This window comes from Stegostoma tigrinum, chromosome 46 (genome assembly GCF_030684315.1).
Source record: "Stegostoma tigrinum isolate sSteTig4 chromosome 46, sSteTig4.hap1, whole genome shotgun sequence".
NCBI lineage: Eukaryota > Metazoa > Chordata > Chondrichthyes > Orectolobiformes > Stegostomatidae > Stegostoma > Stegostoma tigrinum.
In genome coordinates, this window is record NC_081399.1 from 8,674,896 (window position 1) to 8,700,517 (window position 25,622).

The window sequence follows — 25,622 nt, forward strand, 5'->3', positions numbered from 1 at the left end:
TACACACCGGGGTCAGAGAGAGAGAGAGAGATAGTGATCTAAATGATACAGAGTACTGTATATACACACCGGGGTCAGAGAGAGAGAGAGATAGTGATCTATATCATACAGAGTACTGTATATACACACCGGGGTCAGAGAGAGAGAGATAGTGATCTATATCATACAGAGGACTGTATATACACACCGGGGTCAGAGAGAGAGAGAGATAGTGATCTATATCATACAGAGTACTGTATATACACACCGGGGTCAGAGAGAGAGAGAGATAGTGATCTATATCATACAGAGTTCTGTATATACACACCGGGGTCAGAGAGAGAGATAGTGATCTATATCATACAGAGTACTGTATATACACACCGGGGTCAGAGAGAGAGAGAGATAGTGATCTATATCATACAGAGTACTGTATATACACACCGGGGTCAGAGAGAGAGAGAGAGATCGTGATCTAAATCATACAGAGTACTGTATATACACACCGGGGCCAGAGAGAGAGAGATAGTGATCTATATCATACAGAGTACTGTATATACACTCCGGGGTCAGAGAGAGAGATAGTGATCTATATCATACAGAGTACTGTATATACACACCGGGGTCAGAGAGAGAGAGAGAGATACTGATCTAAATCATACAGAGTACTGTATATACACACCGGGGTCAGAGAGAGAGAGAGAGATAGTGATCTAAATCATACAGAGTACTGTATATACACACCGGGGTCAGAGAGAGAGAGAGATCGTGATCTATATCATACAGAGTACTGTATATACACACCGGGGTCAGAGAGAGAGAGAGAGATAGTGATCTAAATCATACAGAGTACTGTATATACACACCGGGGTCAGAGAGAGAGACAGATAGTGATCTAAATCGTACAGAGTACTGTATATACACACCGGGGTCAGAGAGAGAGAGAGATCGTGATCTACATCATACTGAGTACTGTATATACACACCGGGGTCAGAGAGAGAGAGAGAGATTGTGATCTAAATCATACAGAGTACTGTATATACACACCGGGGTCAGAGAGAGAGAGATAGTGATCTATATCATACAGAGTACTGTATATACACACCGGGGTCAGAGAGAGAGATCGTGATCTATATCATACAGAGTACTGTATATGCACACTAGGGTCAGAGAGAGAGAGAGAGATAGTGATCTAAATCATACAGAGGACTGTATATACACACAGGGGTCAGAGAGAGAGAGAGAGATAGTGATCTATATCAGACAGAGTACTGTATATACACACCGGCGTCAGAGACAGAGAGAGAGATAGTGATCTAAATCATACAGAGTACTGTATATACACACCGGGGTCAGAGAGGGAGAAAGATAGTGATCTAAATCGTACAGAGTACTGTATATACACACCGGGGTCAGAGAGAGAGAGACATAGTGATCTATATCGTACAGAGTACTGTATATACACACCGGGGTCAGAGAGGGAGTGAGATAGTGATCTAAATCATACAGAGTCCTGTATATACACTCCGGGGTCAGAGAGAGAGAGAGATAGTGATCTAAATCATACAGAGTACTGTATATACACCGGGGTCAGAGAGAGATAGTTATCTATATCATACAGAGTACTGTATATACACACCGGGGTCAGAGAGAGAGAGATAGTGATCTAAATCATACAGAGTCCTGTATATACACACCGGGGTCAGAGAGAGAGAGAGAGATTGTGATCTATATCATGCAGAGTACTGTATATACACACCGGGGTCAGAGAGAGAGAGAGAGATAGTGATCTAAATCATACAGAGTACTGTATATACACACCAGGGTCAGAAAGAGAGAGATAGTGATCTATATCATACAGAGTACTGTATATACACACCGGGGTCAGAGAGAGAGAGAGAGAGATAGTGATGTAAATGATACAGAGTACTGTATATACACACCGGGGTCAGAGAGAGAGAGAGATAGTGATCTATAACATACAGAGTACTGTATATACACACCGGGGTCAGAGAGAGAGAGAGAGATAGTGATCTAAATCATACAGAGTACTGTATATACACACCGGGGTCAGAGAGAGAGAGAGATAGTGATCTATATCATACAGAGTACTGTATATACACACCGGGGTCAGAGAGAGAGAGAGATAGTGATCTATATCATACAGAGTACTGTATATACACACCGGGGTCAGAGAGAGAGATAGTGATCGATATCATACAGAGTACTGTATATACACACCGGGGTCAGAGAGAGAGAGAGATAGTGATCTATATCATACAGAGTACTGTATATACACATCGGGGTCAGAGAGAGAGAGAGAGATAGTGATCTAAATCATACAGAGTACTGTATATACACACCGGGACCAGAGAGAGAGAGATAGTGATCTATATCATACAGAGTACTGTATATACACACCGGGGTCAGAGAGAGAGATCGTGATCTATATCATACAGAGTACTGTATATGCACACTAGGGTCAGAGAGAGAGAGAGATAGTGATCTAAATCATACAGAGGACTGTATATACACACAGGGGTCAGAGATAGAGAGAGAGATAGTGATCTAAATCAGACAGAGTACTGTATATACACACCGGGGTCAGAGAGAGAGAGAGATCGTGATCTATATCATACAGAGTACTGTATATACACACCGGGGTCAGAGAGAGAGAGAGAGAGATAGTGATCTAAATCATACAGAGTACTGTATATACACACCGTGGTCAGAGAGAGAGTGAGATAGTGATCTAAATCGTACAGAGTACTGTATATACACACCGGGGTCAGAGAGAGAGAAAGATCGTGATCTAAATCGTACAGAGTACTGTATATACACACCGGGGTCAGAGAGAGAGAGAGAGATTGTGATCTATATCATACAGAGTACTGCATATACACACCGGGGTCAGAGGGAGAGAGAGATAATGATCTATATCATACAGAGTACTGTATATACACACCGGGGTCAGAGAGAGATAGAGAGATAGTGATCTAAATCATACAGAGTACTGTATATACACACCAGGGTCAGAGAGAGAGAGAGAGAGAGAGAGAGATAGTGATCTATATCATACAGAGTACTGTATATACACACCGGGGTCAGAGAGAGAGAGATAGTGATCTAAATGATACAGAGTACTGTATATACACACCGGGGTCATAGAGCGAGAGAGATAGTGATCTATATCATACAGAGTACTGTATATACACACCGGGGTCAGAGAGAGAGAGAGATAGTGATCTAAATCATACACAGTACCGTATATACACACCGGGGTCAGAGAGAGAGAGAGAGATAGTGATCTAAATCATACAGAGTACTGTATATACACACCGGGGTCAGAGAGAGAGAGATAGTGAACTATATCAGACAGAGTACTGTATATACACACCGGGGTCAGAGAGAGAGAGAGATAGTGATCTAAATGATACAGAGTACTGTATATACACACCGGGGTCAGAGAGAGAGAGAGATAGTGATCTATATCATACAGAGTACTGTATATATACACCGGGGTCAGAGAGAGAGAGAGATAGTGATCTATATCATACTGAGTACTGTATATACACACCGGGGTCAGAGAGAGAGAGAGAGATAGTGATCTAAATCATACAGAGTACTGTATATACATACCGGGGTCAGAGAGAGAGAGAGAGATAGTGATCTATATCATACAGAGTACTGTATATACACACCGGGGTCAGAGAGAGAGAGAGATAGTGATCTATATCATCCAGAGTACTGTATATACACACCGGTGTCAGAGAGAGAGAGAGATAGTGATCGATATCATACAGAGTACTGTATATACACACCGGGGTCAGAGAGAGAGAGACAGAGATAGTGATCTAAATGATACAGAGTACTGTATATACACACCGGGGTCAGAGAGAGAGAGAGATAGTGATCTATATCATACAGAGTACTGTATATACACACCGGGGTCAGAGAGAGAGAGAGATAGTGATCTAAATCATACAGAGTACTGTATATACACACCCGGGTCAGAGAGAGAGAGAGAGATAGTGTTCTAAATCATACAGAGTACTGTATATATACACCGGGGTCAGAGAGAGAGAGAGAGATAGTGATCTAAATGATACAGAGTACTGGATATACACACCGGGGTCAGAGAGAGAGAGAGATAGTGATCTATATCATACAGAGTACTGTATATACACACCGGGGTCAGAGAGAGAGAGAGATAGTGATCTATATCATACTGAGTACTGTATATACACACCGGGGTCAGAGAGAGAGAGAGAGATAGTGATCTAAATGATACAGAGTACTGTATATACACACCGGGGTCAGAGAGAGAGAGAGATAGTGATCTATATCATACAGAGTACTGTATATACACACCGGGGTCAGAGAGAGAGATAGTGATCTATATCATACAGAGTACTGTATATACACACCGGGGTCAGAGAGAGAGAGATAGTGATCTAAATGATACAGAGTACTGTATATACACACCAGGGTCATAGAGCGAGAGAGATAGTGATCTATATCATACAGAGTACTGTATATACACACCGGGGTCAGAGAGAGAGAGAGATAGTGATCTAAATCATACAGAGTACCGTATATACACACCGGGGTCAGAGAGAGAGAGAGAGATAGTGATCTAAATCATACAGAGTACTGTATATACACACCGGGGTCAGAGAGAGAGAGATAGTGATCTATATCATACAGAGTACTGTATATACACACCGGGGTCAGAGAGAGAGAGAGATAGTGATCTAAATGATACAGAGTACTGTAGAAACACACCGGGGTCAGAGAGAGAGAGAGATAGTGATCTATATCATACAGAGTACTGTATATACACACCGGGGTCAGAGAGAGAGAGAGAGATAGTGATCTAAATCATACAGAGTACTGTATATACATACCGGGGTCAGAGAGAGAGAGAGAGATAGTGATCTATATCATACAGAGTACTGTATATACACACCGGGGTCAGAGAGAGAGAGAGATAGTGATCTATATCATCCAGAGTACTGTATATACACACCGGTGTCAGAGAGAGAGAGAGATAGTGATCGATATCATACAGAGTACTGTATATACACACCGGGGTCAGAGAGAGAGAAAGAGAGATAGTGATCTAAATGATACAGAGTACTGTATATACACACCGGGGTCAGAGAGAGAGAGAGATAGTGATCTAAATCATACAGAGTACTGTATATACACACCGGGGTCAGAGAGAGAGAGAGATAGTGATCTAAATCATACAGAGTACTGTATATACACACCCGGGTCAGAGAGAGAGAGAGAGATAGTGTTCTAAATCATACAGAGTACTGTATATATACACCGGGGTCAGAGTGAGAGAGAGAGATAGTGATCTAAATGATACAGAGTACTGGATATACACACCGGGGTCAGAGAGAGAGAGAGATAGTGATCTATATCATACAGAGTACTGTATATACACACCGGGGTCAGAGAGAGAGAGAGATAGTGATCTATATCATACTGAGTACTGTATATACACACCGGGGTCAGAGAGAGAGAGAGAGATAGTGATCTAAATGATACCGAGTACTGTATATACACACCGGGGTCAGAGAGAGAGAGAGATAGTGATCTATATCATACAGAGTACTGTATATACACACCGGGGTCAGAGAGAGAGAGATAGTGATCTACATCATACAGAGTACTGTATATACACACCGGGGTCAGAGAGAGAGAGAGATAGTGATCTATATCATACAGAGTACTGTATATACACACCGGGGTCAGAGAGAGAGAGAGATAGTGATCTATATCATACAGAGTACTGTATATACACACCGGGGTCAGAGAGAGAGATAGTGATCTATATCATACAGAGTACTGTATATACACACCGGGGTCAGAGAGAGAGAGAGATAGTGATCTATATCATACAGAGTACTGTATATACACACCGGGGTCAGAGAGAGAGAGAGAGATCGTGATCTAAATCATACACAGTACTGTATATACACACCGGGGTCAGAGAGAGAGAGATAGTGATCTATATCATACAGAGTACTGTATATACACTCCGGGGTCAGAGAGAGAGATAGTGATCTATATCATACAGAGTACTGTATATACACACCGGGGTCAGAGAGAGAGGGAGAGATACTGATCTAAATCATACAGAGTACTGTATAGACACACCGGGGTCAGACAGAGAGAGAGAGATAGTGATCTAAATCATACAGAGTACTGTATATATACACCGGGGTCAGAGAGAGAGAGAGAGATAGTGATCTAAATGATACAGAGTACTGTATATACACACCGGGGTCAGAGAGAGAGAGATAGTGATCTAAATCATACAGAGTACTGTATATACACACCGTGGTCAGAGAGAGAGTGAGATAGTGATCTAAATCATACAGAGTACTGTATATACACACCGGGGTCAGAGAGAGAGAAAGATAGTGATCTAAATCGTACAGAGTACTGTATATACACACCGGGGTCAGAGAGAGAGAGAGATCGTGATCTATATCATACAGAGTACTGTATATACACACCGGGGTCAGAGAGAGAGAGAGAGATAGTGATCTAAATCATACAGAGTACTGTATATACACACCGGGGTCAGAGAGAGAGAGATAGTGATCTATATCATACAGAGTACTGTATATACACACCGGGGTCAGAGATAGAGATCGTGATCTATATCATACAGAGTACTGTATATGCACACTAGGGTCAGAGAGAGAGAGAGATAGTGATCTAAATCATACAGAGGACTGTATATACACACAGGGGTCAGAGAGAGAGAGAGAGATAGTGATCTATATCAGACAGAGTACTGTATATACACACCGGGGTCAGAGAGAGAGAGAGATCGTGATCTATATCATACAGAGTACTGTATATACACACCGGGGTCAGAGAGAGAGAGAGAGATAGTGATCTAAATCATACAGAGTACTGTATATACACACCGTGGTCAGAGAGAGAGTGAGATAGTGATCTAAATCATACAGAGTACTGTATATACACACCGGGGTCAGAGAGAGAGAGAGAGAGAGATACTGATGTATATCATACAGAGTACTGAACATACACACCGGGGTCAGAGAGAGAGAGAGAGATAGTGATCTAAATCACACAGAGTACTGTATATACACACCGGGGTCAGAGGGAGAGAGAGATAATGATCTATACCATACTGAGTACTGTATATACACACCGGGGTCAGAGAGAGATAGAGAGATAGTGATCTAAATCATACAGAGTACTGTATATACACACCAGGGTCAGAGAGAGAGAGAGAGATAGTGATCTATATCATACAGAGTACTGTATATACACACCGGGGTCAGAGAGAGAGAGATAGTGATCTAAATGATACAGAGTACTGTATATACACACCGGGGTCATAGAGCGAGAGAGATAGTGATCTATATCATACAGAGTACTGTATATACACACCGGGGTCAGAGAGAGAGAGAGATAGTGATCTAAATCATGCAGAGTACCGTATATACACACCGGGGTCAGAGAGAGAGAGAGAGAGATAGTGATCTAAATCATACAGAGTACTGTATATACACACCGGGGTCAGAGAGAGAGAGATAGTGATCTATATCATACAGAGTACTGTATATACACACCGAGGTCAGAGAGAGAGAGAGATAGTGATCTAAATGATACAGAGTACTGTATATGCACACCGGGGTCAGAGAGAGTGAGAGATAGTGATCTATATCATACAGAGTACTGTATATACACACCGGGGTCAGAGAGAGAGAGAGATAGTGATCTATATCATACTGAGTACTGTATATACACACCGGGGTCAGAGAGAGAGAGAGAGATAGTGATCTAAATCATACAGAGTACTGTATATACACACCAGGGTCAGAGAGAGAGAGAGAGATAGTGATCTATATCATACAGAGTACTGTATATACACACCGGGGTCAGAGTGAGAGAGAGATAGTGATCTATATCATCCAGAGTACTGTATATACACACCGGTGTCAGAGAGAGAGAGAGAGATAGTGATCGATATCATACAGAGTACTGTATATACACACCGGGGTCAGAGAGAGAGAGAGAGAGATAGTGATCTAAATGATACAGAGTACTGTATATACACACCGGGGTCAGAGAGAGAGAGAGATAGTGATCTATATCATACAGAGTACTGTATATACACACCGGGGTCAGAGAGAGAGAGAGATAGTGATCTAAATCATACAGAGTACTGTATATACACACCGGGGTCAGAGAGAGAGAGAGAGATAGTGTTCTAAATCATACAGAGTACTGTATATATACACCGGGGTCAGAGAGAGAGAGAGAGATAGTGATCTAAATGATACAGAGTACTGGATATACACACCGGGGTCAGAGAGAGAGAGAGATAGTGATCTATATCATACAGAGTACTGTATATACACACCGGGGTCAGAGAGAGAGAGAGATAGTGATCTATATCATACTGAGTACTGTATATACACACCGGGGTCAGAGAGAGAGAGAGAGATAGTGATCTAAATGATACAGAGTGCTGTATATACACACCGGGGTCAGAGAGAGAGAGAGATAGTGATCTATATCATACAGAGTACTGTATATACACACCGGGGTCAGAGAGAGAGAGAGATAGTGATCTATATCATACAGAGTACTGTATATACACACCGGGGTCAGAGAGAGAGAGAGATAGTGATCTATATCATACAGAGTACTGTATATACACACCGGGGTCAGAGAGAGAGAGAGATAGTGATCTATATCATACAGAGTACTGTATATACACACCGGGGTCAGAGAGAGAGAGAGTGATCTATATCATACAGAGTACTGTATATACACACCGGGGTCAGAGAGAGAGAGAGACAGTGATCTATATCATACAGAGTACTGTATATACACACCGGGGTCAGAGAGAGAGAGAGAGATAGTGATCTAAATCATACAGAGTACTGTTTCTACACACCGGGGTCAGAGAGAGTGAGATAGTGATCTATATCATACAGAGTACTGTATATACACACCGGGGTCAGAGAGAGAGAGAGATAGTGATCTAAATCATACAGAGTACTGTATATACACACCGGGGTCAGAGAGAGAGGGAGATAGTGATCTAAATCGTACAGAGTACTGTATATACACACCGGGGTCAGAGAGAGAGAGAGAGATTGTGATCTATATCATACAGAGTACTGCATGTACACACCGGGGTCAGAGGGAGAGAGAGATAATGATCTATATCATACAGAGTACTGTATATACACACCGGGGTCAGAGAGAGATAGAGAGATAGTGATCTAAATCATACAGAGTACTGTATATACACACCAGGGTCAGAGAGAGAGAGAGAGAGATAGTGATCTATATCATACAGAGTACTGTATATACACACCGGGGTCAGAGAGAGAGAGAGAGAGATAGTGATCTAAATGATACAGAGTACTGTATATACACACCGGGGACATAGACCGAGAGAGATAGTGATCTATATCATACAGAGTACTGTATTTACACACCGGGGTCAGAGAGAGAGAGAGAGATAGTGATCTAAATGATACAGAGTACTGTATATACACACCGGGGTCAGAGAGAGAGAGAGATAGTGATCTATATCATACAGAGTACTGTATATACACACCGGGGTCAGAGAGAGAGAGAGATAGTGATCTATATCATACAGAGTACTGTATATACACACCGGGGTCAGAGAGAGAGAGAGAGATAGTGATCTATATCATACAGAGTACTGTATATACACACCGGGGTCAGAGAGAGAGAGAGATAGTGATCTATATCATACAGAGTACTGTATATACACACCGGGGTCAGAGAGAGAGAGAGATAGTGATCTATATCATACAGAGTACTGTATTTACACACCGGGGTCAGAGAGAGAGAGAGATAGTGATCTATATCATACAGAGTACTGTATATACACACCGGGGTCAGAGAGAGAGAGAGAGAGATAGTGATCTAAATCATACAGAGTACTGTATATACACACCGGGGTCAGAGAGAGAGAGATAGTGATCTATATCATACAGAGTACTGTATATACACACCGGGGTCAGAGAGAGAGATAGTGATCTATATCATACCGAGTACTGTATATACACACCGGGGTCAGAGAGAGAGAGAGATAGTGATCTAAATCATACAGAGTACTGTATATACACACCAGGGTCAGAGAGAGAGACAGATAGTGATCTATATCATACAGAGTACTGTATATACACACCGGGGTCAGAGAGAGAGAGAGATAGTGATCTAAATCATACAGAGTACTGTATATACACACCGGGGTCAGAGAGAGAGAGACATAGTGATCTGTATCATACAGAGTCCTGTATATACACACCGGGGTCAGAGAGAGAGAGAGATAGTGATCTATATCATACAGAGTCCTGTGTATACACACCGGGGTCAGAGAGAGAGCGAGATAGTGATCTAAATCGTACGGTGTACTGTATATACACTCCGGGGTCAGAGAGAGAGAGAGAGAGAGATACTGATGTATATCATACAGAGTACTGTACATACACACCGGGGTCAGAGAGAGAGAGAGAGATAGTGATCTAAATCTCACAGAGTACTGTATATACACACACCGGGGTCAGAGAGAGAGAGAGATAGTGATCTAAATCACACAGAGTACTGTATATACACCCCGGGGTCAGAGAGAGTGAGAGAGAGAGATAGTGATCTAAATCGTACAGAGTACTGTATGTACACACCGGGGTCAGAGAGAGCGAGAGAGATAGTGATCTAAATCATGCAGAGTACTGTATATACACACCGGGGTCAGAGAGAGAGAGAGATAGTGATCTAAATCATACAGAGTCTTGTATATGCACACCGGGGTCAGAGAGAGAGAGAGACATAGTGATCTATATCGTTCAGAGTACTGTATATACACACCGGGGTCAGAGAGAGAGTGAGATAGTGATCTAAATCATACAGAGTACTGTATATACACACCGGGGTCAGATAGAGAGAGAGTGATAGGGATCTAAATCATACAGAGTCCTGTATATACACACCGGGGTCAGAGAGAGACAGAGAGAGAGATAGTGATCTAAATCATACAGAGTACTGTATATACACACCGGGGTCAGAGAGAGAGAGAGATAGTGATCTATATCATACAGAGTACTGTATATACACTCCGGGGTCAGAGAGAGAGAGAGATACTGATGTATATCATACAGAGTACTGTACATACACACCGGGGTCAGAGAGAGAGAGAGAGATAGTGATCTAAATCACACAGAGTACTGTTTCTACACACACCGGGGTCAGAGAGAGAGAGAGATAGTGATCTAAATCATACAGAGTACTGTTTATACACGCCGGGGTCAGAGAGAGTGAGAGAGATAGTGATCTAAATCGTACAGAGTCCTGTATATACACACCGGGGTCAGAGAGAGAGAGACATAGTGATCTATATCGTACAGAGTACTGTATATACACACCGGGGTCAGAGAGAGAGTGAGATAGTGATCTAAATCATACAGAGTACTGTATATACACACCGGGGTCAGAGAGAGAGAGAGAGATAGTGATCTAAATCATACAGAGTCCTGTATATACACACCGGGGTCAGAGAGAGAGAGACATAGTGATCTATATCGTACAGAGTCCTGTATATACACACCGGGGTCAGAGAGAGAGAGAGATAGTGATCTAAATCATACAGAGTACTGTATATACACACCGGGGTCAGAGAGAGAGAGAGAGAGATAGTGATCTATATCATACAGAGTACTGTATATGCACACTGGGGTCAGAGAGAGAGAGAGATAGTGATCTAAATCATACAGAGTACTGTATATACACACCGGGGTCAGAGAGAGAGAGAGAGATAGTGATCTAAATCATACAGAGTACTGTATATACACACCGGGGTCAGAGCGAGAGAAAGATAGTGATTTAAATCGTACAGAGTACTGTATATACACACCCGGGTCAGAGAGAGAGATAGTGATCTAAATCATACAGAGTACTGTATATACACACCGGTGTCAGAGAGAGAGAGAGATAGTGATCTAAATCATACAGAGTCCTGTATATACAAACCGGGGTCAGAGAGAGAGAGAGAGATTGTGATCTATATCATACAGAGTACTGTATATACACACCGGGGTCAGAGGGAGAGAGAGATAATGATCTATATCATACAGAGTACTGTATATACACACCGGGGTCAGAGAGAGATAGAGAGATAGTGATCTAAATCATACAGAGTACTGTATATACACACCAGGGTCAGAGAGAGAGAGAGAGAGAGATAGTGATCTATATCATACAGAGTACTGTATATACACACCGGGGTCAGAGAGAGAGAGAGAGTGATAGTGATCTAAATGATACAGAGTACTGTATATACACACCGGGGTCATAGAGCGAGAGAGATAGTGATCTATATCATACAGAGTACTGTATATACACACCGGGGTCAGAGAGAGAGAGAGATAGTGATCCAAATGATACAGAGTACTGTATATACACACCGGGGTCAGAGAGAGAGAGAGAGATAGTGATCTAAATCATACAGAGTACTGTATATACACACCGGGGTCAGAGAGAGAGAGATAGTGATCTATATCATACAGAGTACTGTATATACACACCGGGGTCAGAGAGAGAGAGAGATAGTGATCTATATCATACAGAGTACTGTATATACACACCGGGGTCAGAGAGAGAGCGAGAGATAGTGATCTAAATCATACAGAGTACTGAATATACATACCGGGGTCAGAGAGAGAGAGAGATAGTGATCTATATCATACAGAGTACTGTATATACACACCGGGGTCAGAGAGAGAGAGAGAGATAGTGATCTATATCATCCAGAGTACTGTATATACACACCGGGGTCAGAGAGAGAGAGAGATAGTGATCTATATCATACAGAGTACTGTATATACACACCGGGTTCAGAGAGAGAGAGAGAGAGAGATAGTGATCTAAATGATACAGAGTACTGTATATACACACCGGGGTCAGAGAGAGAGAGAGATAGTGATCTATATCATACAGAGTACTGTATATACACACCGGGGTCAGAGAGAGAGAGAGATAGTGATCTAAATCATACAGAGTACTGTATATACACACCGGGGTCAGAGAGAGAGAGAGATAGTGATCTTTATCATACAGAGTACTGTATATACACACCGGGGTCAGAGAGAGAGAGAGATAGTGATCTATATCATACAGAGTACTGTATATACACACCGGGGTCAGAGAGAGATAGTGATCTATATCATACAGAGTACTGTATATACACACCGGGGTCAGAGAGAGAGAGAGAGATAGTGATCTAAATGATACAGAGTACTGTATATACACACCGGGGTCAGAGAGAGAGAGAGATAGTGATCTATATCATACAGAGTACTGTATATACACACCGGGGTCAGAGAGAGAGAGAGATAGTGATCTATATCATACAGAGTACTGTATATACACACCGGGGTCAGAGAGAGAGATAGTGATCTATATCATACAGAGTACTGTATATACACACCGGGGTCAGAGAGAGAGAGAGATAGTGATCTATATCATACAGAGTACTGTATATTCACACCGGGGTCAGAGAGAGAGAGAGAGATAGAGATAGTGATCTAAATCATACAGAGTACTGTATATACACACCGGGGTCAGAGAGAGAGAGATAGTGATCTATATCATACAGAGTACTGTATATACACACCGTGGTCAGAGAGAGAGAGAGATAGTGATCTAAATCATACAGAGTACTGTATATACACACCAGGGTCAGAGAGAGAGAGAGAGAGAGAGATAGTGATCTATATCATACAGAGTACTGTATATGCACACTGGGGTCAGAGAGAGAGAGAGATAGTGATCTAAATCATACAGAGTACTGTATATACACACCGGGGTCAGAGAGAGAGAGAGAGAGATAGTGATCTAAATCATACAGAGTACTGTATATACACACCGGGGTCAGAGAGAGAGAGAGATCGTGATCTATATCATACAGAGTACTGTATATACACACCGGGGTCAGAGAGAGAGAGAGAGATAGTGATCTAAATCATACAGAGTACTGTATATACACACCGTGGTCAGAGAGAGAGAGTGAGATAGTGATCTAAATCATCCAGAGGACTGTATATACACACCGGGGTCAGAGCGAGAGAAAGATAGTGATCTAAATCGTACAGAGTACTGTATATACACACCGGGGTAAGAGAGAGAGAGAGAGAGAGAGAGATACTGATGTATATCATACAGAGTACTGTATATACACACCGGGGTCAGAGAGAGAGGGAGATAGTGATCTAAATCGTACGGTGTACTGTACATACACACCGGGGTCAGAGAGAGAGAGAGAGATAGTGATCTAAATCACACAGAGTACTGTATATACACACACCGGGGTCAGAGAGAGAGAGAGATAGTGATCTAAATCACACAGAGTACTGTATATACACACCGGGGTCAGAGAGAGAGAGAGAGAGAGATAGTGATCTAAATCGTACAGAGTACTGTATGTGCACACCGGGGTCAGAGAGAGCGAGAGAGATAGTGATCTAAATCATACACAGTACTGTATATACACACCGGGGTCAGAGAGAGAGAGAGATAGTGATCTAAATCATACAGAGTACTGTATATACACACCGGGGTCAGAGAGAGAGAGAGATAGTGATCTAAATCACACAGAGTACTGTATATACACACCGGGGTCAGAGAGAGAGAGAGAGAGAGATAGTGATCTAAATCATACAGAGTACTGTATATACACACCGGGGTCAGAGAGAGAGAGAGAGAGAGATACTGATGTATATCATACAGAGTACTGTACATACACACCGGGGTCAGAGAGAGAGAGAGATAGTGATCTAAATCACACAGAGTACTGTTTCTACACACACCGGGGTCAGAGAGAGAGAGAGATTGTGATCTAAATCATACAGAGTACTGTATATACACGCCGGGGTCAGAGAGAGTGAGAGAGATAGTGATCTAAATGGTACAGAGTCCTGTATATACACACCGGGGTCAGAGAGAGAGAGACATAGTGATCTATATCGTACAGAGTACTGTATATACACACCGGGGTCAGAGAGAGAGTGAGATAGTGATCTAAATCATACAGAGTACTGTGTATACACACCGGGGTCAGAGAGAGAGAGATATAGTGATCTAAATCATACAGAGTACTGTATATACACACCGGGGTCAGAGAGAGAGAGAGATAGTGATCTAAATCATACAGAGTCCTGTATATACACACCGGGGTCAGAGAGAGAGAGACATAGTGATCTATATCGTACAGAGTCCTGTATATACACACCGGGGTCAGAGAGAGAGAGAGATAGTGATCTAAATCATACAGAGTACTGTATATACACACCGGGGTCAGTGAGAGAGAGAGAGAGATAGTGATCTATATCATACAGAGTACTGTATATGCACACTGGGGTCAGAGAGAGAGAGAGATAGTGATCTGAATCATACAGAGTACTGTATATACACACCGGGGTCAGAGAGAGAGAGAGAGAGAGATAGTGATCTAAATCATACAGAGTACTGTATATACACACCGGGGTCAGAGAGAGAGAGAGATCGTGATCTATATCATACAGAGTACTGTATATACACACCGGGGTCAGAGAGAGATAGAGAGATAGTGATCTAAATCATACAGAGTACTGTATATACACACCGTGGTCAGAGAGAGAGAGTGAGATAGTGATCTAAATCATCCAGAGGACTGTATATACACACCGGGGTCAGAGCGAGAGAAAGATAGTGATCTAAATCGTACAGAGTACTGTATATACACACCGGGGTCAGAGAGAGAGAGAGAGAGATAGTGATCTAAATCATACAGAGTCCTGTATATACACACCGGGGTCAGAGAGAGAGAGAGATAGTGATCTAAATCATACAGAGTCCTGTATATACACACCGGGGTCAGAGAGAGAGAGAGAGATTGTGATCTATATCATACAGAGTACTGTATGTACACACCGGGGTCAGAGGGAGAGAGAGATAATGATCTATATCATACAGAGTACTGTATATACACACCGGGGTCAGAGAGAGATAGAGAGATAGTGATCTAAATCATACAGAGTACTGTATATACACACCAGGGTCAGAGAGAGAGAGAGAGAGAGAGATAGTGATCTATATCATACAGAGTACTGTCTCTACACACCGGGGTCAGAGAGAGAGAGAGAGAGATAGTGATCTAAATGATACAGAGTACTGTATATACACACCGGGGTCATAGAGCGAGAGAGGTAGTGATCTATATCATACAGAGTACTGTATATACACACCGGGGTCAGAGAGAGAGAGAGATAGTGATCTAAATCATACAGAGTACTGTATATACACACCGGGGTCAGAGAGAGAGAGAGAGATAGTGATCTAAATGATACAGAGTACTGTATATACACACCGGGGTCAGAGAGAGAGAGAGATAGTGATCTATATCATACAGAGTACTGTATATACACACCGGGGTCAGAGAGAGAGAGAGATAGTGATCTATATCATACAGAGTACTGTATATACACACCGGGGTCAGAGAGAGAGATAGAGATAGTGATCTAAAGCATACAGAGTTCTGTATATACATACCGGGGTCAGAGAGAGAGAGAGATAGTGATCTATATCATACAGAGTACTGTATATACACACCGGGGTCAGAGAGAGAGAGAGATGGTGATCTATATCATCCAGAGTACTGTATATACACACCGGGGTCAGAGAGAGAGAGAGAGAGATAGTGATCTAAATGATACAGAGTACTGTATATACACACCGGGGTCAGAGAGAGAGTGAGATAGTGATCTAAATCATACAGAGTACTGTATATACACACCGGGGTCAGATAGAGAGAGAGAGATAGTGTTCTAAATCATACAGAGTCCTGTATATACACACCGGGGTCAGAGAGAGAGAGAGAGAGATAGTGATCTAAATGATACAGAGTACTGTATATACACACCGGGGTCATAGAGCGAGACAGGTAGTGATCTATATCATACAGAGTACTGTATATACACACCGGGGTCAGAGAGAGAGAGGGATAGTGATCTAAATCATACAGAGTACTGTATATACACACCGGGGTCAGAGAGAGAGAGAGAGAGATAGTGATCTAAATGATACAGAGTACTGTATATACACACTGGGGTCAGAGAGAGAGAGAGAGAGAGATAGTGATCTATATCATACAGAGTACTGTATATACACACCGGGGTCAGAGAGAGAGAGAGAGAGATAGTGATCTAAATGATACAGAGTACTGTATATACACACCGGGGTCATAGAGCGAGAGAGGTAGTGATCTATATCATACAGAGTACTGTATATACACACCGGGGTCAGAGAGAGAGAGAGATAGTGATCTAAATCATACAAAGTACTGTATATACACACCGGGGTCAGAGAGAGAGAGAGAGATAGTGATCTAAATGATACAGAGTACTGCATATACACACCGGGGTCAGAGAGAGAGAGAGATAGTGATCTATATCATACAGAGTACTGTATATACACACCGGGGTCAGAGAGAGATAGTGATCTATATCATACAGAGTACTGTATATACACACCGGGGTCAGAGAGAGAGAGAGATAGTGATCTATATCATACAGAGTACTGTATATACACACCGGGGTCAGAGAGAGAGAGAGAGATAGTGATCTAAATGATACAGAGTACTGTATATACACACCAGGGTCAGAGAGAGAGAGAGATAGTGATCTATATCACACAGAGTACTGTATATACACACCGGCGTCAGAGAGAGAGAGAGATAGTGATCTATATCATACTGAGTACTGTATATTCACACCGGGGTCAGAGAGAGAGAGATAGTGATCTAAATCATACAGAGTCTTGTATATGCACACCGGGGTCAGAGAGAGAGAGACATAGTGATCTATATCGTACAGAGTACTGTATATACACACCGGGGTCAGAGAGAGAGAGAGATAGTGATCTATATCATACAGAGTACTGTATATACACACCGGCGTCAGAGAGAGAGTGAGATAGTGACCTATATCGTACAGAGTACTGTATATACACACCGGGGTCAGAGAGAGAGTGAGATAGTGATCTAAATCATACAGAGTACTGTATATACACACCGGGGTCAGATAGAGAGAGAGAGATAGTGTTCTAAATCATACAGAGTCCTGTATATACACACCGGGGTCAGAGAGAGAGAGAGAGAGAGAGATAGTGATCTAAATCATACAGAGTACTGTATATACACACCGGGGTCAGAGAGAGAGAGAGATAGTGATCTATATCATACAGAGTACTGTATATACACTCCGGGGTCAGAGAGAGAGAGAGAGAGAGATACTGATGTATATCATACAGAGTACTGTACATACACACCGGGGTCAGAGAGAGAGAGAGATAGTGATCTAAATCACACAGAGTACTGTTTCTACACACACCGGGGTCAGAGAGAGAGAGAGATAGTGATCTAAATCATACAGAGTACTGTATATAGACGCCGGGGTCAGAGAGAGTGAGAGAGATAGTGATCTAAATGGTACAGAGTCCTGTATATACACACCGGGGTCAGAGAGAGAGAGACATAGTGATCTATATCGTACAGAGTACTGTATATACACACCGGGGTCAGAGAGAGAGTGAGATAGTGATCTAAATCATACAGAGTACTGTGTATACACACCGGGGTCAGAGAGAGAGAGCTATAGTGATCTAAATCATACAGAGTACTGTATATACACACCGGGGTCAGAGAGAGAGAGAGATAGTGATCTAAATCATACAGAGTCCTGTATATACACACCGGGGTCAGAGAGAGAGAGACATAGTGATCTATATCGTACAGAGTCCTGTATATACACACCGGGGTCAGAGAGAGAGAGAGATAGTGATCTAAATCATACAGAGTACTGTATATACACACCGGGGTCAGAGAGAGAGAGAGATAGTGATCTAAATCATCCAGAGTACTGTATATACACACCGGGGTCAGAGAGAGAGAGAGAGAGATAGTGATCTAAATGATACAGAGTACTGTATATACACACCGGGGTCAGAGAGAGAGTGAGATAGTGATCTAAATCATACAGAGTACTGTATATACACACCGGGGTCAGATAGAGAGAGAGAGATAGTGTTCTAAATCATACAGAGTCCTGTATATACACACCGGGGTCAGAGAGAGAGAGAGAGATAGTGATCTAAATCATACAGTGTACTGTATATACACACCGGGGTCAGAGAGAGAGAGAGATCGTGATCTATATCATACAGAGTACTGTATATACACACCGGGGTCAGAGAGAGAGAGAGAGATAGTGATCTAAATCATACAGAGTACTGTATATACACACCGTGGTCAGAGAGAGAGAGTGAGATAGTGATCTAAATCATCCAGAGTACTGTATATACACACCGGGGTCAGAGCGAGAGAAAGATAGTGATCTAAATCGTACAGAGTACTGTATATACACACCGGGGTCAGAGAGAGAGAGAGATAGTGATCTAAATCATACAGAGTCCTGTATATACACACCGGGGTCAGAGAGAGAGAGAGAGATTGTGACCTATATCATACAGAGTACTGTATATACACACCGGGGCCAGAGGGAGAGAGAGATAATGATCTATATCATACAGAGTACTGTATATACACACCGGGGTCAGAGAGAGATAGAGAGATAGTGATCTAAATCATACAGAGTACTGTATATACACACCAGGGTCAGAGAGAGAGAGAGAGAGAGATAGTGATCTATATCATACAGAGTACTGTATATACACACCGGGGTCAGAGAGTGAGAGAGAGAGATAGTGATCTAAATGATACAGAGTACTGTATATACACACCGGGGTCAGAGAGAGAGAGAGATAGTGATCTATATCATACAGAGTACTGTATATACACACCGGGGTCAGAGAGAGAGAGAGATAGTGATCTATATCATACAGAGTACTGTATATACACACCGGGGTCAGAGAGAGAGAGAGAGAGATAGTGATCTAAATGATACAGAGTACTGTATATACACACCGGGGTGAGAGAGAGATAGTGATCTATATCATACAGAGTACTGTATATACACACCGGGGTCAGAGAGAGAGAGAGATAGTGATCTATATCGTACAGAGTACTGTACATACACACCGGGGTCAGAGAGAGAGAGAGAGATAGTGATCTAAATGATACAGAGTACTGTATATACACACCGGGGTCAGAGAGAGAGAGAGATAGTGATCTATATCATACAGAGTACTGTATATACACACCGGCGTCAGAGAGAGAGAGAGATAGTGATCTATATCATACTGAGTACTGTATATACACACCGGGGTCAGAGAGAGAGAGAGAGAGATAGTGATCTAAATGATACAGAGTACTGTATATACACACCGGGGTCAGAGAGAGAGAGAGATCGTGATCTATATCATACTGAGTACTGTATATACACACCGGGGTCAGAGAGAGAGAGAGATAGTGATCTATATCATACAGGGTACTGTATATACACACCGGGGTCAGAGAGAGAGAGAGATAGTGATCTATATCATACAGAGTACTGTATATACACACCAGGGTCAGAGAGAGAGAGAGATAGTGATCTATATCATACAGAGTACTGTATATACACACCGGGGTCAGAGAGAGAGATAGTGATCTATATCATACAGAGTACTGTATATACACACCGGGGTCAGAGAGAGAGAGAGATAGTGATCTATATCATACAGAGTACTGTATATACACACCGGGGTCAGAGAGAGAGAGTGAGATAGTGATCTAAATCAGACAGAGTACTGTATATACACACCGGGGTCAGAGAGAGAGAGATAGTGATCTAAATCATACAGAGTCCTGTATATACACACCGGGGTCAGAGAGAGAGAGAGATAGTGATCTATATCATACAGAGTACTGTATATACACACCGGGGTCAGAGAGAGAGATAGTGATCTAAATCATACAGAGTACTGTATATACCCACCGGGGTCAGAGAGAGAGAGACAGGAAGGAGGTTGGGGAACAGTGTGACTGAGAGAAATTTGATGGAGAATGGGCAACTGAGGGAAATGGGTGATTGTGGAATGCAGACCAACAGTCATTGTGGGAGTTGAGGAAACAGAAAGAGGGACGCATGGTGGGGTGGTGGCAGAACAGAGACGGAAAGAGGAATGTTGGGAAAGAGAGAGACATCGGAGCGTGGTGCGAAAACAAAGAGATGGGAGCGAGGTCGGGGAACTGCGCGAATCAGCAGGAAGGTGGGATGTTGGCGGTGCAGGGAGAGAGACAGGGAGGGAGATGTGGGAACAGCGTGGGAGAGAGATGGGAGTGTGGCGGGGGAACCGAGAGTGAGAGAGAGACAGAAGGGAGATGGGGAATCAGAGTGAGAGAGAGGGAGAGGCTGGTGGGAGATGGGGAAACAGACTGTGAGAGAGAGATGGGAGTGTGATTGGGGAACAGAGTGAGAGAGATAGGCGGAGAGAGTTGTGGTACATAGAGAGAGAGACTGAGAGGGACGTGGGGGCACAGAGGGACAGAGAGTGATAGGAGGGAGGTGGGGTAACTGATGAAGATGGGAGGGAGGTGTGGCAGAGAGAGACTTGAGGGAGACACAGAGAGCAAAAGGGAGAGACCGATTCAGGACTGGAGATGGGCAGGGTACAGGTAGTGGGAGAAATGTGTGAAGATTGCACAAGATGTACGCACTGTGCAGTATGGGTTGTGCATTTCTGTGCAAACCTGTATCTTTCTTCTTTCTCTGCAGCTTTACAGCAAGGAGCCGTGGCAGCTGTTCAGGTAAAGGGACAAGTCTGAGCATTTATCAAGCACCTTCTACATGTTGGGGCATCCTTTGATTTTATAGCCGTGCAAGTGTTTGTTTATAGTTTAGTCACCAGTGGAAGATTATTCTAAGAGGGAGCGTTACTCTGTAGCTAACCCCGTGCTGTCCCTCTCCCCGGAAGTGTGTGGCGGGGGGGACAGTGTAGAGGGAGCTTTACTCTGTATCTCACCCCATGCTGTCTCTGTCCTGGGAGTATTTGATTGGGGGACAGCGTAGAGGGAGCTTCACTCTGTAACCCCGTGCTGTCCCTGCCCTGGGAGTGTTTGATGGTGGGGACAGTGTAGAGTGAGCTTTACACTGTATCTAACCCTGTGCTGTCCCTGTCCCTGGGAGTGTTTGATGGGGGAACAGTGTACAGGGAGCTTTACTCTGTATCTAACCCCGTGCTATCCCTGGGAGTGTTTGATGGGGGGGAACAGTGTAGAGGAGGCTTTACACTGTATCTAACCCCGTGCTGTCCCTGTCCCTGGGAGTGTTTGATGGGAGGGTACAGTGTAGAGGGAGCTTTACTCTGTATCTTACCTTGTGCTGTCCCTATCCTGGGAGTGTTTGATGGAGACAGTGTAGAGGAAGCTTTACTCTGTATCTAACTCCATGCCGTCCCTGCCCTGGGAGTGTTTGATGGAGGGGTACAGTGTAAAGGGACCTTTACTCTGTATCTAACCCTGTGCTGTCCCTGCCCTGGGAGTGTTTGATGGGTGGCTACAGTGTAGAGGGACCTTTACTCTGTATCTAACCCTGTGCTGTCCCTGCCCTGGGAGTGTTTGATGGGGGGGTACAGTGTAGAGGGACCTTAACTCTGTATCTAACCCCGTGCTGTCCCTGTCCTGGGAGTGTTTGATGGGGGGTACAGTATAGAGGGAGCTTTACTCTGTCCCTGGGAGTGTTTGATGGTGGGTACAGTATAGAGGGAGCTTTACTCTGTCCCTGGGAGTGTTTGATGGGGGCGTGGTGTAGAGGGGCCTTTACTCTGTATCTAACCCCGTGCTGTCCCTGTCCTGGGAGTGTTTGATGGGGGCTACAGTGTAGAGGGAGCATTACTCTGTCCCTGGGAGTTTTTGATGGGGGGTACGGTGTAGAGGGAGCTTTACTTTCTGCCTGAGGGAGCTTTGCTGACCATGCCATACCCTCCCCGACCCAGGGAAAGTGAGTTCGGCCGAAAACCTGGACCACCTGCACACATCCTGCGATGCCCTGCGACAGCTGATGGTCTGGTCCCACCAGCACAGCCGGGAGTGCGGCTTTATCCCGAACCTCAAGTCCGTCGCCTCGGGACGCGTGGATGACTCAGCCACCATGGTGTGGAGCTGCGCCGGGGGCCACAGCTACTCCTGGGAAATGCTGGCCCCCCGCAAGGGCGTGGAGGGGATCAGCGCAGAGCCTGGGGCAGCCCGCGCCCCAGCTCGCGGCACCGGCCGCGCCAGGCGGAGGGTACTCAGCAGCCTGCCCCCGAACGGGAAACGGAGCTGCCTGGGCTCTGGCGGTGTGGCCAAGGACGGCTCACCGGAAGTGCCAAGCGGCGAGACGGCGCCGGCGGGAGGCGCCGAAGCAGCGAGCGAGGCGGGCGGGCCAACAGGCGACCGCGCCTCACTCTCCCGGCGAGGGGCTGAGGGGCCGGCTACCCCGGGGCTTGCCACACTGCCACAGGCCGGCTGCCAGGCAGCTGACGGCCCCCCCGAGCAGCCGGGTGTGACGGACCAAGGTGGGCCTTCCCCGCTGGGCACCGTTGCCCCCGGCCGGGCCCGGAGGAAAAACCGCAGGAAGACAGGCTGCTCTCTGGCACCCACAGGCAACACTGATCTGCTGCAGTTGGTGTGCGAGTCAGATGGTGAAGAGCAGCCTGGCGAAAACGCCAAGGAGACTGGTGAGCGGCTGCAACGGCAAGAAGGTGAGGTGCTAAGGCTGGGGGGACAAGTGCGCGCGTATGTATGTGTGTCCCTGTGCATGTGTGTGCATGTACATGTCTGTGTGAGAGTTTGTGTGTGCATAAGTACATGCGTGTATGTGTCTGTGTGTGCATAAGTACATGCGTGTATGTGTCTGTGTGTGTTTGTGTGTGCATAAGTACATGCGTGTATGTGTCTGTGTGTGCATAGCTAGGACCATGTATGTGTTTGTGTGTGCATAGGTAGGTGCGTGTAAGTGTGTGTTTGTGTGTGCATAGGTACATGCATGTATGTGTCTGTGTGTGCATGTGTGTGCATAGGTACATGCGTGTATGTATCTGTGTGTGTTTGTGTGTGCATAGGTAGGTGCGTGTATGTGTCTGTGTGTGTTTATGTGTGCATAGGTACATGCGTGTCTGTGTGTGCATAAGTAGGTGCGTGTATGTGTCCGTGTTTGTGTGTGCATAGGTACATGCGTGTATGTGTCTGTGTGTGTTTGTGTGTGCATAGGTAGGTGCGTGTATGTGTCTGTGCATAGGTAGGTGCGTGTATGTGTCTGTGTGTGTTTGTATGTGCATAGGTAGGTGCGTGTATGTGTCTGTGTGTGTTTGTGTGTGCATAGGTAGGTGCGTGTATGTGTGTGTGTTTGTGCATAGGTACATGCGTGTATGTGTCTGTGTGCATAGGCACATGTGTGTATTTGTCTGTGTGTGCATGTGTGTGCATAGGTACATGCGTGTATGTGTCTGTGTGTGTTTGTGTGTGCGTAGGTACATGCGTGTAAGTGTCTGTGTGTATGTGTGTGCGTGTATGTCTCTGTGTATGAGTTTGTGTGTTCATATGTGCGTGCGTGTGTGTATTTGTGTGTGCGTAAGTGTGCGTTTGTGCAAGAGGATATAATGAGATTGTCGAAATGCCAGATATGGGGGGGTAGCAGTAACAACAAGTAGGGGATGGGGGAGTGTGTGTCTGCGCATCTTGTGAGAGCGTGGAAAGGGACTGTCTGGTCACGAATCAGCAGGAACAGTTTTTTACAGCTGATGAGAACCGTATGTATCTTTTAGATATGTCATGGGCAGAGTGTCTGTTCTAGAACTGAATTGTGCAATTTGTCAGAACCCAACTTGAGCCCAAAAGTTCCCATCGCTAGAGCTCTGCTGTTCTAGATGTCATCACAAAATGTCAGAAATAGGAAGGGTTTAGAGGAATATGGGCCAAACGCTGGAAAATGGGGCTAGATTAATTTAGGATATCTGGTCAGCATGGACGAGTTGGGCCGAAGGGTCTGTTTCCGTGCTGTACAGCTCTGCGACTATGAATATTTTTAAGGTAGATTGATGCTGTTAATCAATGAGGTTCAGAGGTTATCAGGATTTGGTGGGAATATGGTCTTTAGATCACGACAAATCAGCACTGAATGAACTGAATCGTAGAACAGTCTCGAAGGGCCAAGAAGCCTGACTTCCCTTTGTTTGCATGTGACATCTTACCCTTTTGGAAATCTGGATAATGCACATCATCCAGTTCCCCTGTACCCATATCACGTTACAGTCACTTAGAAACATGGTTCCCTTCTCACAGAACTATGTTGTCGCTTGTGTGATGGTCTTGAATTTTTGTCAGTGCCCTGCTGTGCCATCTCTCGCTCATCGCAGAGGTGAGATGCTGGCCTGCAGTTTTCCAGCTTTCGGACTCCCTCCTTTCCTGAGTAATGGAGCGGCCGTCTTTGTTTTCATAATTCATAGAATCTTCCCAAGTTGAGGGAATTTTCGGACATGCACCTGTCCGCTAGCTCACTCACCATTTCTTTTTAAAAGAGCCTGGGAGTGGTCAGCCAACTACTGGCAACATTTTTCTCAGTATCGCTTTCCTTGAGCTTGCACGTTTGCTCAC

The 25,622-nt window shown here is 44.2% G+C and overlaps 1 protein-coding gene across 1 annotated transcript in view; it reads left to right on the plus strand.

Moving 5' to 3' along the window:
• The window catches only part of LOC125449620 (E3 ubiquitin-protein ligase ZFP91-like), a 114,270-nt gene that overhangs the window by 61,169 nt on the left and 27,479 nt on the right, over window positions 1–25,622 (plus strand). The window contains 2 exon segments of the mRNA XM_059642743.1: window positions 21,766–21,797; window positions 22,985–23,731. Of these exon segments, the coding sequence (XP_059498726.1) occupies window positions 21,766–21,797; window positions 22,985–23,731 (779 nt within the window).